The sequence below is a fragment of the Somniosus microcephalus genome, chromosome 9 (assembly GCF_052327205.1).
Source record: "Somniosus microcephalus isolate GS21.2 chromosome 9, FLI_Smic_1.0, whole genome shotgun sequence".
Taxonomy (NCBI): Eukaryota; Metazoa; Chordata; class Chondrichthyes; order Squaliformes; family Somniosidae; genus Somniosus; species Somniosus microcephalus.
This window is the reverse complement of record NC_140995.1, coordinates 233104343-233120763: the sequence shown is the minus strand read 5'-3', so window position 1 is coordinate 233120763 and position 16421 is coordinate 233104343. Positions and strand designations below refer to the sequence as shown.

At 49.3% G+C, this 16421-nt stretch overlaps 1 protein-coding gene across 1 annotated transcript in view; it reads right to left on the bottom strand.

Annotated features, from left to right (window-relative positions):
* susd4 (sushi domain containing 4) overlaps positions 1-16421 on the bottom strand; it is a 79250-nt gene that overhangs the window by 17305 nt on the left and 45524 nt on the right. The window contains exon 6 of the mRNA XM_085998242.1: positions 7899-8043. Within this exon, the coding sequence (XP_085854368.1) occupies positions 7899-8043 (145 nt within the window). The remainder of the gene's footprint in view (positions 1-7898; positions 8044-16421) is intronic.

Below are 16421 nucleotides of genomic sequence, written 5' to 3'. Positions count from 1 at the left end.
CATAACCCGGCGCTCGAGCTCCTCCAGCCGACAACACTTCCTGCACATGTGGTTGTCCAGGGCATGGGAAGCGTCCTGGATTTCCCACATGGCACAGGATGTGCATTCCGCTGGACCGAGGCGCCCTGCCATGCCTTTTATTTGTTCAACTATTAACTAACTTACAGAAATAAACTTAAGACTAAGGGGGAAAAATTCAGTTGGTTAGCGTCTCTAGTTAGTGCCTGGCAGAGGCGCTAATGGGGTGCTGATGCAGTAGTGCGGGGGCGAGGGCTTAGCGCCTCACCCCGACAGCGACAGGGAGAGGAGGCGTCAAGCAGGCGGATGCTGGCTCCAGGGGTGCTACTTAAAGGGATCATTAGTAATGAGTCGCAGCTGTCAGGTTAGTGGTGTTTCACTGCTTCCTTGTCAGTTTGACATTGTGAAACTGATTCATTCAGTCATTTAAAGGTTGTTATGTATCAGGAGTGTTGTGGCTACTAAAAGTTGGTTATATTTATTCTCACAACATATCAAAGTGCTGCACTTCCTTGCATTAATGGGTGCTGTACTGGCAGTCGACCTCGCCCTCCAGGATCTACGCCGGAGGAAGCGCAGGCAGCGAGAAAGATTGGAACATGTGGCCAGAGGCAGGAGGAGAGCCATCAGGGCTCTCAACAGGAGGCCTTACCTTCCGAGGCTCTTCCAAAAGCAATTCTACCTTCAATTAAACCAGGAGCAGTGTATTAGAAGGCTCCACTTCAGCAAGGAGGTGGTCACAGAACTCTGCCACCTCCTGCAATCAGACCTCGAGCATCAGATCAGGACTACCACTGCTCTCTCAGTGGCAGTCAAGGTCACCGTCGCCCTCAATTTCTTCGCCAGCGGATCCTTCCAGTCTGCAACAGGAGATATGGGTAACATCTCGCAGTTCTCTGTCCAGCGCTGCATCCGGAAGGTCACAGAGGCTCTCTACAATAGGAGAAGGGACTACATTTCCTTTCTCATTACCAGAGAGAAGCAGGACGAACGTGCATGTGGCTTTGCCAGGATAGCAAGCTTCCCCATAGTGAAGGGTGCTATTGACTGCACCCACATGGCTTTGCGGGCACCACATAACAATCCTGAGATCCTCTGTAACTGCAAACATAGAAACATAGAAGATAGGAGCAGGAGTTGGCCATTTGGCCCTTCGAGCCTGCTCCGCCATTCAACGAGATCATGGCTGATCATCCAAACCCTAGCACCCGGTCCCTACACCGACAGTCATCCCACACAAGCCCTATCCCCGTAACCCCACGTATTTAATCCCCCCTAACACTAAGGGCCAATTTTTTTTTTTATCATGGCCAATCAACCTAACCCGCACATCTTTGGACTGTGGGAGGAAACCGGAGCACCCGGAGGAAACCCACGCAAACACGGGGAGAATGTGCAAACTCCACACAGACAGTCACCCGAGGCTGGATTTGAACCCGGGTCCCTGGCGCTGTGAGGCAACAGTGCTAACCACTTTGCCACCGTGCAGGGGGCAAAGGCTACCACTCACTTAATGTGAAGTTGGTGTGCGACCACAGACAGCGAATCCTCAATGTGATGCCTGTTATCCTGGCAGCAGCCACGATGCCTTCATCCTGCGCCAGACCGGTGTGCCAGCACTCTTCCAGCCACCACGTCAAGCTCACGGCTGGCTGGTCAGAGACAAGGGCCAACCGCCCTCCACCTGGCTCATGACTTCCCTCCGCAACCCTAACACACCTGCTCAGCACTCATATAATGAGAGCCATGCCGCCACTAGGAACATCATTGAACAGACCATCGGGGTGCTCAAGCAACGGTTCCGCTGTCTTGACCGCTCGGGAGGAGCCCTCCTGTACTTTGCTGAGCGGGTGTCCCATTTTGTGGTGGTCTGCTGCATGTTCCACAACTTGGCCATCATGAGGGCCCAGCCCTTGCCACCAAGGATTGCGGGACCACCTCAGGAGGAGGAAGAGGGAGAGGAGGAAGAGGATGAGGAGGAAGAGGAAGAAGAGGAGGAGGAGGAGGAACAGGAGTGACAGAGTTGGCAGCCACTTAATTGGCCTTCCAGAAGGGTGGTCCATGATTGCCTCATCAGACTGCGGTTCCAATAAATGAAACCCCAGATCCCCGCAGCTCACCACATCGACATCATTCCAATGCTGAAATGAGACACACCACAAAGTAATCCAAACTGAATTAATAGATTTATGAATAATCAGTTAACACATATTTACAACAACAGTATGAACTATTCACCCTTGTAGAATCTCTTAGTGCCTCGCGTTACTGTGCCTTTGCCTACTCTAGTGCTCCTACAAAGTGTCGACCCAGTGGCTGCAGCAGGGCTGGTGGAAGACATAGATACATAGATACATAGAGATAGGAACAGGAGTAGGCCATTCGGCCCTTCGAGCCTGCTCCGCCATTCAATGAGATCATGGCTGATCTTCGTCTGAGATCATAGCTGATCTTACCAGTTCAGTACCCCGTCCCCGCCTTTTCTCCGTAACCCTTAATCCCCTTAGCCTTCAGAAATATATCCAATTCTCTCTTGAAAATATTTATTGAATTAGCCTTCACAGCCCTCTGTGGCAGGGAATTCCACAGGCTCACCACTCTTTGAGTGAAGAAATTCTTCCTCATCTCTGTTTTAAATGATTTGCCCGCTATTTTTAGACTGTGGCCCCTGGTTCTGTGCTCCCCGGCCATTGGAAACATTCTCTCTGAATTTAGCCTGTCCAGGCCTGCCATAATTTTATATGTTTCGATGAGATCCCCTCTCAATCTTCTAAACTCCAGTGAGTACAAGCCCAAACTATTTAATCTCTCTTCGTAGGTCATTCCCGCCATTCCAGGTATCAGCCTGGTGAATCGCCGTTGCACTCTTTCCATGGCAAGAACATCCTTCCGCAGATGGGGCGACCAAAACTGTACACAATACTCCAGATGCGGTCTCACCAGCACCTTGTACAGCTGTAGTAAGGTATCCCTATTCCTATACTCGAACCCCCTTGATATGAAGGCCAACATACCATTTGCCTTCTTAATCGCCTGTTGCACCTGCATGCTCTCCTTCAGTGACTGGTGCACAAGAACACCCAGGTCCCTCTGCACTTCCCCATCTCCCAATCTATTGCCATTTAGATAATAATCTACCCTCCTGTTTTTACCCCCAAAGTGGATAACCTCGCATTTATCCACATTATAGTGCATCTGCCACGTATCCGCCCATTCCCCCAACCTGTCCAAATCGCACTGTAGCCTCCTGACATCCTCATCAGAGCCCACCCCTCCTCCTAGTTTAGTGTCGTCAGCGAATTTGGAAATATTGCATCCAATTCCCTGATCCAGATCATTTATATATATTGTGAACAGCTGGGGTCCCAGGACAGATCCTTGCGGCACCCCGCTGGTCACTGCCTGCCACTCCGAAAACGAGCCGTTTATTCCAACTCTCTGTTTTCTATCCGCCAGCCAGTTCTCTATCCACGTTAATACTTTGCCCCCAATCCCATGAGCCTTAATTTTGCATGATAATCTTTTGTGTGGAACCTTATCGAAGGCTTTCTGGAAGTCAAGGTACACCACATCCACTGGCTCTCCCCCATCTATTCTACCAGTTACCTCCTCAAAAAATTCCAGCAGATTAGTCAAACACGATTTACCCTTTGTAAATCCATGTTGACTCTGTCCGATCCTTTCCCCATTTGTCAAGTGCTCCGCTATTTTATCCTTAATAATGGACTCTAGCATTTTGCCCACAACCGATGTAAGGCTTACTGGTCTATAATTCCCTGCTTTCTCTCTACCCCCCTTTTTAAATATTGGGGTAACATTAGCTACCCTCCAATCCACGGGTACTGTTCCCGAGTCAATGGAGTTCCGGAAGATGATCCTTAGAGCATCTGCTATCTCCAGGGCCACCTCCTTAAGTACCCTAGGATGTAGTTTATCAGGCCCCGGGGATTTGTCGGCCTTCAGTCCCCTCAACTTACCCAACACCATATCCCTAGAGATACTAATTTCTGTCAGCTCCTCCCTCTCATTAGTCCCTATGTTTGCCGATATTCCTGGGAGGTTATTTGTGTCCTCCTTTGTGAATACAGAACCAAAGTATGAGTTTAATTGGTCTGCCATTTCCTTATTCTCCATTATATATTCTCCCGAATCGGACTGCAAGGGACCGACTTGGGATTTTACCAGTCTTTTCCTCCTGATATACCGATAAAAGCTTTTGCAGTCTGTCTTTATGTTTGCTGCAAGTTTACTTTCGTATTCTATTTTCCCCTTCCTGATTAATCCCTTAAGACTGCTGAGTGTCTGTGCGGGAGACTTTAGATGGCCTTGCAGGACGCCCTCGACTAGCTCTGGGCCTGGAAGGCCTGGCTATAGACTGCACCATCTCAGCATGGGCAGCAGCAGTTTGGGCTGGCTGGATGACAAGCAGCGACAAGGGCAATGGCGGAGTAGCAGCAGTGGGAGCAGGAATGCTGAAATTGTGAGAGAGGACAGCGGGTTTGTGCTCCACTGACCCACTGCCACTCCCCCGGAGCAGCACCTCAGCATCCCTAGCAATCTGTTGCAACACAGATTGCTGGCCTGATGTGACACCGTGAAAGCCCCGGTCGATGGTCGTAGACCCAGCCACAATGGCAGCAGGCAGAGCTTGTGTGGCATCAAGCTGAGACTGCATGAGAACAGCCTAAGATTGGATGGCACCAACCATAGACTGCATTACAGCACTAAGATGTTGCATCACTTCCGCCTGTGCTGCAATGGAAGCTGCCAGATCGTCCATCACACGTGGCATCAGGTCTGGGTCGCCACGGTCTCTGGGAGTCGACCATCATTTCCAGACTGGAAATGATGGGCTCCGTGCGCAGAGCTTTGTGCAATGTTGGAGGCGGACTCCTTCACCATTGCCGACAGGCTCTCGGGCACCCTTGTCATTGCACCTATCATCTCTGTGTGCATGCCCATCACCCTTCTTCTAAAGGCCTCCCCATCAAGGTCCTCATCTGAGTCCTGTGCAGCAGAACTTGCGCGCGAACTCGTCCTCCGGGGAGCTGGCCCCCGAGCTACCCTTTCCGCCTGGCCTTGCTGCAGCCCGCTCGTTCCCAGTGCATCACCCTGTACAGATCCCGCTACTATACTAGCCTCTAAAGAATGCGCAGTGCCAGTATCGGAGCTGGTGCCTGCGGGTGAGACATGCAGTGACGCGATGTGTTCTTCCTCCTCCTCTTCTCCCGCCTCGCTCTCAACGGTGCCCTCAGGGACAGGCTGCTCAGGTACTTGCTCATTATCTGAATGCATAAAGGCACAAGAGTCGGGTTAAGGTGAGGGGAGGGGGCCAGGAAGGGAGAAATGCACGCATACAGGATGATTAGCTGAAAAGTGCGAAAGGCTTGTGGTGTGAGGGGGAAGTGGGATGTGAGAAGAAGTAGGGATGAACATACTGTTGTTGTCCCCAAGGGGCCCACCACCTGGCGCCCAATAATCTCCAGCACTCTATTTTCCAGCGTAGAGAGTGGTTGGGTGTTGGCTTGTCCCCCACCTGTGAGCTCCTGCTCCCTTCTGTTGTGAGCCACCTTGGCCTGCAAGAGAAAGGAAAGTGTGTGTGAGTGTGGAGCTTCCATAAGAACCTGAGAAGTAAGTTGAATAGCTGTCATTGTGTGCAAGGTGTGAGATGTAGGTGTGAGTGTTGGTAGGTAGAGATTGTTGGTGGGTGAATGCTGGGTGTGTGGTGCTTTGGGCAGTGTGTGAAGATTGTGGCTCAGATGGTGGTATGTAGCATTTGTTGAAGCATTGACTCCCCCTGACCACCCGAGTGAGGTTGTTAAATTTCTTCCTGCACTGTTTGTGGATCCCGGGGACCACAGTGCTGCCCAAAACCCGATGGGCAACCTCCCTCCACATGGCATGGAAGACTTGCGGTGAGGGCCTCCTGCCACTTACTGGGTAGAGCACCGCCCTCCGTCTCTCCACAGCGGACACCAACTCCTCCAATGCTTGGTCGGAGAATCTGCTGGCTCTCTCCCTGGGGCTTGGATCTGCCATCATGACACCTGCTTGAGTCGTCCAGCTCCTTGGGCTTGGCCTGTGCCTGCTTGCTTACACAGGTTCACAGCCAGCAATGCTGAGAATGAGGTTCTGCAGCATCAATGAACCTCCCCTTTAAGAACTGGAGCGAGCCTGTGGCAATGATGACTTGTGAATAGATTGCACCTGATATTGGTTAGCACTTTGAGTGTAACGCCACTGAGCTAGGCCATTAGCGCTTGATTTAGCGCTGCCATCCTTTCTTTGAGCGATGAGACTTAATTTTACGCGCAGCGAGATTCATTCGCGCCTGGCGCTAAATCTCAAAGTTTTTTTAAAGTTACCGCACACTCCTGGGCTATAATGAATTTCTCCCCCTAAGAGTCTTAAAAGTCGGGCCTACCTTCATCTCCGGCCGCTTCTCTCGCTCTCTTAGTTAAAGTCTTTATTCACACGATTATTTATAGTTATGTTAATTAGTCTATCCAGTTAAGTTAGAGAGAATAAAACGCTAATACACACCCACTAATCACCTACCTGCAGTCCTGTGACGTCACTCCTTGATTTTGCTGTTCTCTTGGCATTTGCTGGATATCTAGGGGGATATCGAGCCCTGTTCCTGGGACTAGGGACAGGGTCACTGGCAAGGCTTGTGAAGCTAAGCATAGAGCCAGGCCTGGTTAGTATCCTGGAGGGGTGACCATCAGGGAAGACCAGGTGCAGAAGGGTCACGGAAAGAGCCCCGAGGGCAGTTGGTGAGAAGGTCACGGAAGGAGGAGCGGCTGGTGAGCAGGCCCGGGCGTTGGGCTGAAGATTGTCGGACAGGAGGAATGGTGGAAATGGAATGGCGGCACGCACCGACGCAGCGGCTTTGCTTCTCCCAGTCATGGGAGCTTGCAAGATCACATTTCGTTGTTCATGTACTTGTGCAATGACAATAAAGTTGAATTATTATTAAATTCAGTATCGCCCCATTTGGGGCGCCATTATCGGCCGTGCGCAAAGTTTAGCGCCTGGCGCTAATTATCGCCTCCGACGGCAAACTTGGCTTTAATCGCTCCTAGAGGTGATTGGAGCGCTAAGTCAGGCGCTTCACACCTGTCTTAAGGCGCAAAGGCCGAAGAGCGAGGCGCTACCTCAGAGCGCTGGCGAAGCAAGGAAGGGCAAATCAAAATGAACCTGCAAAGTGCTGCTCAGTACCCAAAACCCCTTCACACAGCATTGAATCTCTCCAGAAGTTTCTCTCTCTCTCTCAGAATGCGTGGTGCAAAAATGTCACCAACAAAAAAAGGCAGGAAGCGGTCACCTTTAAACAGCGCTCCCCCAGTCCCTTTCTGACTGCAAAATGCTCCCCTCAACCTGCCGTTGCTAGTGGCAGGCGGTAAGGCAGGGGGCGCCACTCAATATCCGGTCCGGGGCGCTACCGGGGCATTGCGCACTCAACTGACGTCACGATCTGCCGGCGCAAGAGATCGTGGCGGTATTGTTTAGCGCCGCCGCAAATTGTCTAGTTCATTTTGCGAGCGGCGCAAACATCACTCCGCCCGGGCGCTAGTTGCTTTGCACCCCATTAGCGCCCTCTTAAGGTACTAACGGGAGGAGCAAACAACTGAATTTTCCCCCCATACTGTTTAAGTACAGCCGCCTCTGCTGCCGACTCCTTCCAGGTCCGCACTGTCCTCGGGTCCCGCTCTGTTTAAGTACTACCTCCTCTGCTGCCGACTCCTTCCAGGTCCGCCCTTTACTCTTATACTCCAATCTTTTTGTAATAAAGGTTAACATACCATTAGCTTTCCTAATTGCTTGCTGTACCTGCATGTTAACTTTCAGTGATTCGCGTACAAGGACTTTCTGCTTACCCAGACTGGCACGGTGACTTCAACTTGATCTGAAAGGCTTTGACAAAGACAACGAGGAGCAGGGCCAAGAGGACACTGATGGCCGTGAAAGCCACGATCTTCCAGGTGGAGAGGATGGTTTCCTCGGAGTCCGACCAGGATTGATCTGCTCCAGTAACACAAGAGAGATTGAGCAGTAAGTGGCCATGAAGCCGCCATGTTTCAAACCAAAAGCACCGAACCCATGGGGAAACGAGGCAAACCATCTGAAATACAGCCACATACCTAAAGCTTACTGATCATCCCAGGGAGATCCACTCAACAATATCCCAGGGAGATCCACTCAACAATATCCCAGGGAGAACCACTCAACAATATCCCAGGGAGATCCACTCAACAATATCCCAGGGAGATCCACTCAACAATATCCCAGGGAGAACCACTCAACAATATCCCAGGGAGAACCACTCAACAATATCCCAGGGAGATCCACTCAACAATATCCCAGGGAGAACCACTCAACAATATCCCAGGGAGATCCACTCAACAATATCCCAGGGAGAACCACTCAACAATATCCCAGGGAGATCCACTCAACAATATCCCAGGGAGAGCCACTCAACAATATCCCAGGGAGATCCACTCAACAATATCCCAGGGAGAACCACACAACAATATCCCAGGGAGATCCACTCAACAATATCCCAGGGAGATTCACTCAACAATACCCCAGGGAGATCCACTCAACAATATCCCAGGGAGACCCACTCAACACTATCCCAGGGAGATCCACTCAACAATATCCCAGGGAGATCCACTCAACAATATCCCAGGGAGAACCACTCAACAATATCCCAGGGAGATCCACTCAACAATATCCCAGGGAGAACCACTCAACAATATCCCAGGGAGATCCACTCAACAATATCCCAGGGAGAGCCACTCAACAATACACCAGGGAGATCCACTCAACAATATCCCAGGGAGAACCACACAACAATATCCCAGGGAGATCCACTCAACAATATCCCAGGGAGATCCACTCAACAATATCCCAGGGAGATCCACTCAACAATATCCCAGGGAGATTCACTCAACAATATCCCAGGGAGATCCACTCAACAATATCCCAGGGAGTTCCAACTGAACAATATCCCAGGGAGATCCACTCAACAATATCCCAGGGAGATCCAACTGAACAATATCCCAGGGAGATCCACTCAACAAATATCCCAGGGAGATCCAATTGAACAATATCCCAGGGAGATCCACTCAACAATATCCTAGGGAGAGCCACTCGACAATATTCAAGGGAGATCCACTCAACAATATCCCAGGGAGATCCACTTAACAATATCCCAGGGAGATCCACTCAACAATATCCCAGGGAGATCCAACTGAACAATATCCCAGGGAGATCCACTCAACAAATATCCCAGGGAGATCCAATTGAACAATATCCCAGGGAGATCCACTCAACAATATCCTAGGGAGAGCCACTCGACAATATTCAAGGGAGATCCACTCAACAATATCCCAGGGAGAGCCACTCAACAATATCCCAGGGAGATCCACTTAACAATATCCCAGGGAGATCCACTCAACAATATCCCAGGGAGATCCACTCAACAATATCCCAGGGAGATCCACTGAACAATATCCCAGGGAGATCCACTCAATACTTCACCCCAAAGAAATCAACAAGTAAAGTCAAGGATGACAAAAGGCCATTCAACCGATTGAAGTCCATCTCCTGGGTACCCCATCAAACCCCATTCTTCTGGTACCCTAACTGTCCCATCAAAGCCCATTCCTCTGGACCCAAATCTCCCATCAAAGCCCATTCCTCTGATATCCTAACTCTCCCATCAAACCTCATTCCTCTGGTACCCTAATTCTCCTATCAAAGCCCATTCCTCTGGTACCCAAAGTCCCATCAAAGCCCATTCCTCTGGTACCCTAACTGTCCCATCAAAGCCCATTCCTCTGGTACCCTAACTCTCCCCTCAAATTCCATTCCTCTGGTATCCTAACTCTCCCATCAAAGCCCATCCCTCTGGTACCCAAAGTCCCATCAAACCCCATTACTCTGGTACACTAACTCTCCCATCAAAGCCCATCCCTCTGGTACCCAAAGTCCCATCAAACCCCATTACTCTGGTACACTAACTCTCCCATCGAAACCTATCCCTCTGGTACCCAAATCTACCATCAAAGCCCATTCACTCCCTACTTCTGCCTGCTGATGCTCGGGTGGGGTTTGTGGAATTGAGCTGTGCTGAATGCAGTGAGTGGGAATTTTCTGATCTCATAAAGCTATCCTGATCATTTTCCAGTGGCTGTGCAAATCACTCGTTATACTGGAGTCTTGTTACTCTGCACTCTCGCCATGTATCTACATCCCACTTAGACAAAACAAGAGTGCACACAGTACACCAAGCGTGATCTGACCAGTAAAACTTCACCATAACCTCGCACTCACTGTTGTGGTTGTATATCCAACTTGGAAATTGCTATTTGAATTGCTTCTCCAGATTCTTGAGATGTTTAAAGTGAAGAACATACTGTTACTCCAGGTCCACTTCTGTTTCCTGGTGCTACTTCTAGCCCTTCATAGTACCCGAATGTCTCATTTATTCGCCCAATGGCGTAACTGATAAAAGTCCTTAAAATTATCAACAGCGTCTTCCATCCTCACTGCAATCCCCAATTCATTGTCATCTGGCAAACTAAACAAGCTCACAATTGGTCGATTTAAACCTCGTTTTGAGCTTTATTAAGTTCCAGGAATCTGAAATCCCATAAGGCGCTATGGAAGTGTCTTGGATGATGTCGAGCTTCTTGAGTGTTGTTGGAGCTGCACTCATCCAAGCAAGTGGAGAGTATTCCATCACACTCCTGACTTGTGCCTTGTAGATGGTGGAAAGGCTTTGGGGAGCCAGGAGGTGAGACACTCGCCGCAGAATACCCAGCCTCTGACCTTAATTGTTGCCACAGTATTTATGTGGCTGGTTCAGTTAAGTTTCTGGTCAATGGTGACCCTCAGGATATTGATGGTGGGGGATTTGGCGATGGTAATGACATTGAATGTCAAGGGGCGGTGGTTAGACGCTCGCTTGTTGGAGATAGTTATTGCCTGGCACTTGTGTGGCACGAATGTTACCTGCCACTTATCAGCCCAAGCCTGGATGTTGCCTAGGTCTTCCTGCATGTGGTCATGGACTGCTTCATTATCTGAGGAGTTGCAAATGGCACTGAACACTGTGCAGTCATCAGTGAACATCTGACCTTATGATGGAGGGAAGGTCATTGATGAAGCTGCTGAAGATGGTTGGCCCTGAGGAACTCCTGCAGCGATGTCCTGGGGCTGTGATGATTGACCTCCAACCACCACAACCATCTTCCTTTGTGCTAGGTATCACTCCAGCCAGTGGAGAGTTTCCCCCTCCCCCTGATTCCCATTGACTTCAGTTTTACTAGGGCTCCTTGATGCCACACTCATCAAGGATGGGATGCATCCTAGGATGCTGAGGGAGGTTACGGAGGAAATCGCGGAGGTGCTCGCCATAATCTTCCAATCCTCCTTAGATATGGGGGTGGCGTCAGAGGACTGGAGAATTGCAAATGTTACACCCTTGTTCAAAAAAGCATGTAAGGATAAACCCAGCAACTAGAGGCCAGTTAGTTTAACCTCGGTAGCTGGGAAGCTTTTAGAAATGATAATCAGGGACAAAGTTAACTTGGATAAGTGTGGATTAATTAAGGAAAGTCAGCACGGATTTTTTAAAGGCAAATCATGTTTAACCAACCTGATCGTGTTTTTTGATAAGGTAACAAAGAGAGTTGATGAGGGCAATGCGGTTGACTTGGTGTATATGGACTTCCAAAAGGCGTTTGATAAAGTGCCACAAAGTTGAAGCCCATGGAATAAAAGGGACACTGGTAGCATGGATACAAAATTGGCTAAGTGTAGTGGTGAACGGTTGTTTTTCGGACTGGAGGAAGGTATACAGTGGTGTTCCCCAGGGGTCGGTACTAGGACCACTGCTTTTCTTGATATACATTAATAACTTGGACTTGGGAGTACAGGGCACAATTTCAAAATTTGCAGATGACACAAAACTTGGAAACATAGTGAACAGTGAGGAGGATAGTGATAGACTTCAAGAAGACATAGATAGGCTGGTGAAATGGGCGGACACGTGGCAGATGAAATTTAACACAGAAAAGTGCGAAGTGATACATTTTGGTAGGAAGAACGAGGAGAGGCAATATAAACTAAAGGTACAATCCTAAAGGGGGTGCATGAACTGAGAGACCTAGGGGTATATGTGCACAAATTGTTGAAGGTGGCAGGGCAGGTTGAGAAAGCGGTTAAAAAAGCTTACGGGATCCTGGGCTTCATAAATAGAATCATAGAGTACAAAAGCAAGGAAGTTATGATGAACCTTTATAAAACACCGGTTCGGCCTCAACTGCAGTATTGTGTCCAATTCCGCACCGCACTTTAGGAAGGATGTGAAGGCCTTAGAGAGGATGCAGAAAAGATTTTCAAGAATGATTCCAGGGATGAGGGACTTCAGTTATGTGGATAGACTGGAGAAACTGGGGTTGTTCTGCTTAGAGCAGAGAAGGTTGAGAGGAGATTTGATAGAAGTATTCAAAATTATGAGGGATCTGGACAGAGTAGATAGAGAGAAACTGTTCCCACTGGCGGAGGGGTCGAGAACCAGAGGACACAGATTTAAGGTGATTGGCAAAAGAACCAAAGGTGACAGGAGGAATTTTTTTTTTACGCAGCGAGTGGTTAGGATCTGGAATGCACAGCCTGACAGGGTGGTGGGGGCAGACTCAATCATGGCTTTCAAAAGGGAATTGGATAAGTAGCTGAAGGAAAAAAATTTGCAGGGCTACGGGGAAAGGGCGGGGGAGTGGAAGTAGCTGAAGTGCTCTTGCAGAGAGCCGGCATGGGCTCGACGGACTGAATGGCCTCCTTCAGTGCTGTAACCATTCTATGTTTCTATGATTTCCACTGCCCTTAGTGTGAAAATGTGCTTCCTGATTTCACTCCTGAACGGCCTAGCTCTAACATTAAATTTATGCTCACTTGTTCTGGATTCCCCTATCAGAGGAAATGGTTTCTATCTACCCTTTTAACATTTTAAACACCTCTGCAGTGGGGAAAGAGTTAAACTGACATTGCTGGCAGTTTCGCTGAATGGTGTTATAAAGACAATAATCTAATAGACCTTTGCAGTAGTAAGTTTTTTCTAAGTTGCTGAACTGGCAGTTGAGATAACCTAAGAATGACATGTCGATTTTGAATGACTGATGACTGCAAACTGTATAATGTGGAACCATAAGAGGCTGAGATGATGTAAGTTCTGTTCTGGCAGGAAAGTAAAACAATGAGTTGGAAGTAAAGAGGCCTAGAGAGGCAGGAAAGCAGGACAATGAGTCAGAAGTACAACGGACATATACTTTTCCGATAATAAAGGCGGTACTTTAATGTAACGCTGCATAGAGAACCAATCAGTGAAGATGCATGCGGGCCAAGGTCCAACCAGGTGGCAGGAATGAATTTTGCATGAGCTGGACATATGTATTGTAATGTATAAAAATGTAGTGTTTGCTGTAACAATTTGGAGAAGTCTGGCTAAGACAGAGCAAGCTGTCTCTCCACCGGTGTAATAAAGACGACTTGATTATCGATCTAAAACCTTGTGTCGAGTGTTGGTTTAAAATACTCCACAACAATTGGCATCACGAGCAGGATATTCACATCGACGGGAGGCACGGGTGAGTGAAGCTGAGCAAAAACGTGAGTACTTTTAATTACCACATACAGTTAGGGCAAGGCAACACCGTCTCGTGTCCACCGCCCCCTTTGGAATCAAAGAACTAAAAGGTTTGAATCGATAAGTCAAGCGGTCTTGGGGTTCAGGTGAAACGCGCAAAAGTATGGGCGCGGTATGAGTTGCAAGTAGTGCGTTAACTTTGGAGTAAAAGTCTAAAGCATACCTCTGACAACTCGAGTTGCAAGAAGTGCAGAAATTATAAGCATACCACTGACAACTCCAGTTGCAAGTAGTGCTAAGCATACCTCTGACAACAAATTACCCAAACAAAATTGTTGCAAGTATGGTCTCACTCTGCGAGAGTAAAGCAAGGGAGGTACCTCTGACAACTCGAGTTGCAAGTACCGTCTCACTCTGCGAGAGTAAGCAAGAGAGGTACCTCTGACAACTGCGGTTGCAAGTACCGTCTCACTCTGCGAGAGTAAAGTAAGGGAGGTACCTCTGACAACTGCAGTTGCAAGTACCGTCTCACTCTGCGAGAGTAAAGTAAGGGAGGTACCTCTGACAACTGCGGTTGCAAGTACCGTCTCACTCTGCGAGAGTGAAGGGAGGTACCTCTGACAACTGCGGTTGCAAGTACCGTCTCACTCTGCGAGAGTAAAGTAAGGGAGGTACCTCTGACAACTGCGGTTGCAAGTACCGTCTCACTCGGTGAGAGTAAAGTAAGGGAGGTACCTCTGACAACTGCGGTTGCAAGTACCGTCTCACTCTGTGAGAGTAAAGTAAGGGAGGTACCGCTGACAACTGCGGTTGCAAGTACCGTCTCACTCTGTGAGAGTAAAGTAAGGGACGTACCGCTGACAACTGCGTTTGCAAGTACCGTCTCGCTCTGCGAGAGTAAAGTAAGGGACGTACCGCTGACAACTGCGGTTGCAAGTACTGTCTCACTCTGCGAGAGTGAAGTAAGGGACGTACCGCTGACAACTGCAGTTGCAAGTACCGTCTCACTCTGCGAGAGTAAAGTAAGGGAGGTACCTCTGACAACTGCGGTTGCAAGTACCATCTCACTCTGCGAGAGTAAAGTAAGGGAGGTACCTCTGACAACTGCGGTTGCAAGTACCATCTCACTCTGCGAGAGTAAAGTAAGGGAGGTACCTCTGACAACTGCGGTTGCAAGTACCGTCTCACTCTGCGAGAGTAAGCAAGAGAGGTACCTCTGACAACTGTGGTTGCAAGTACCGTCTCACTCTGCGAGAGTAAAGTAAGGGAGGTACCGCTGACAACTGTGATTGCAAGTAGCGTCTCACTCTGCGAGAGTAAAGTAAGGGACGTACCTCTGACAACTGCGGTTGCAAGTACCGTCTCACTCTGCGAGAGTGAAGTAAGGGACGTACCGCTGACAACTGGGGTTGGAAGTACCGTCTCACTCGGCGAGAGTGAAGTAAGGGAGGTACCTCTGACAATTGCGGTTGCAAGTACCGTCTCACTCTGTGAGAGTAAAGTAAGGGACGTACCGCTGACAACTGCGGTTGCAAGTACCGTCTCACTCTGCGAGAGTAAAGTAAGGGACGTACCGCTGACAACTGCAGTTGCAAGTACCGTCTCACTCTGCGAGAGTGAAGTAAGGGACGTACCGCTGACAACTGCGGTTGCAAGTACTGTCTCACTCTGCGAGAGTGAAGTAAGGGACGTACCGCTGACAACTGCAGTTGCAAGTACCGTCTCACTCTGCGAGAGTAAAGTAAGGGAGGTACCTCTGACAACTGCGGTTGCAAGTACCATCTCACTCTGCGAGAGTAAAGTAAGGGAGGTACCTCTGACAACTGCGGTTGCAAGTACCGTCTCACTCTGCGAGAGTGAAGTAAGGGACGTACCGCTGACAACTGCGGTTGCAAGTACCGTCTCACTCTGCGAGAGTAAAGTAAGGGAGGTACCTCTGACAACTGCGGTTGCAAGTACCGTCTCACTCTGTGAGAGTAAAGTAAGGGACGTACCGCTGACAACTGCAGTTGCAAGTACCGTCTCACTCTGCGAGAGTGAAGTAAGGGACGTACCGCTGACAACTGCGGTTGCAAGTACCGTCTCACTCTGCGAGAGTAAAGTAAGGGACGTACCGCTGACAACTGCAGTTGCAAGTACCGTCTCACTCTGCGAGAGTGAAGTAAGGGACGTACCGCTGACAACTGTGGTTGCAAGTACCGTCTCACTCTGCGAGAGTAAAGTAAGGGAGGTACCTCTGACAACTGCGGTTGCAAGTACCATCTCACTCTGCGAGAGTAATGTAAGGGAGGTACCGCTGTCAACTGCGGTTGCAAGTACCGTCTCACTCGGTGAGAGTAAAGTAAGGGAGGTACCTCTGACAACTGCGGTTGCAAGTACCGTCTCACTCTGCGAGAGTAAAGTAAGGGAGGTACCTCTGACAACTGCGGTTGCAAGTACCGTCTCACTCGGCGAGAGTAAAGTAAGGGAGGTACCTCTGACAACTGCGGTTGCAAGTACCGTCTCACTCTGCGAGAGTAAAGTAAGGGAGGTACCTCTGACAACTGCGGTTGCAAGTACCGTCTCACTCTGCGAGAGTGAAGTAAGGGAGGTACCGCTGACAACTGTGGTTGCAAGTACCGTCTCACTCTGCGAGAGTGAAGTAAGGGAGGTACCTCTGACAACTGCGGTTGCAAGTACCGTCTCACTCTGCGAGAGTGAAGTAAGGGAGGTACCTCTGACAACTGTGGTTGCAAGTACCGTCTCA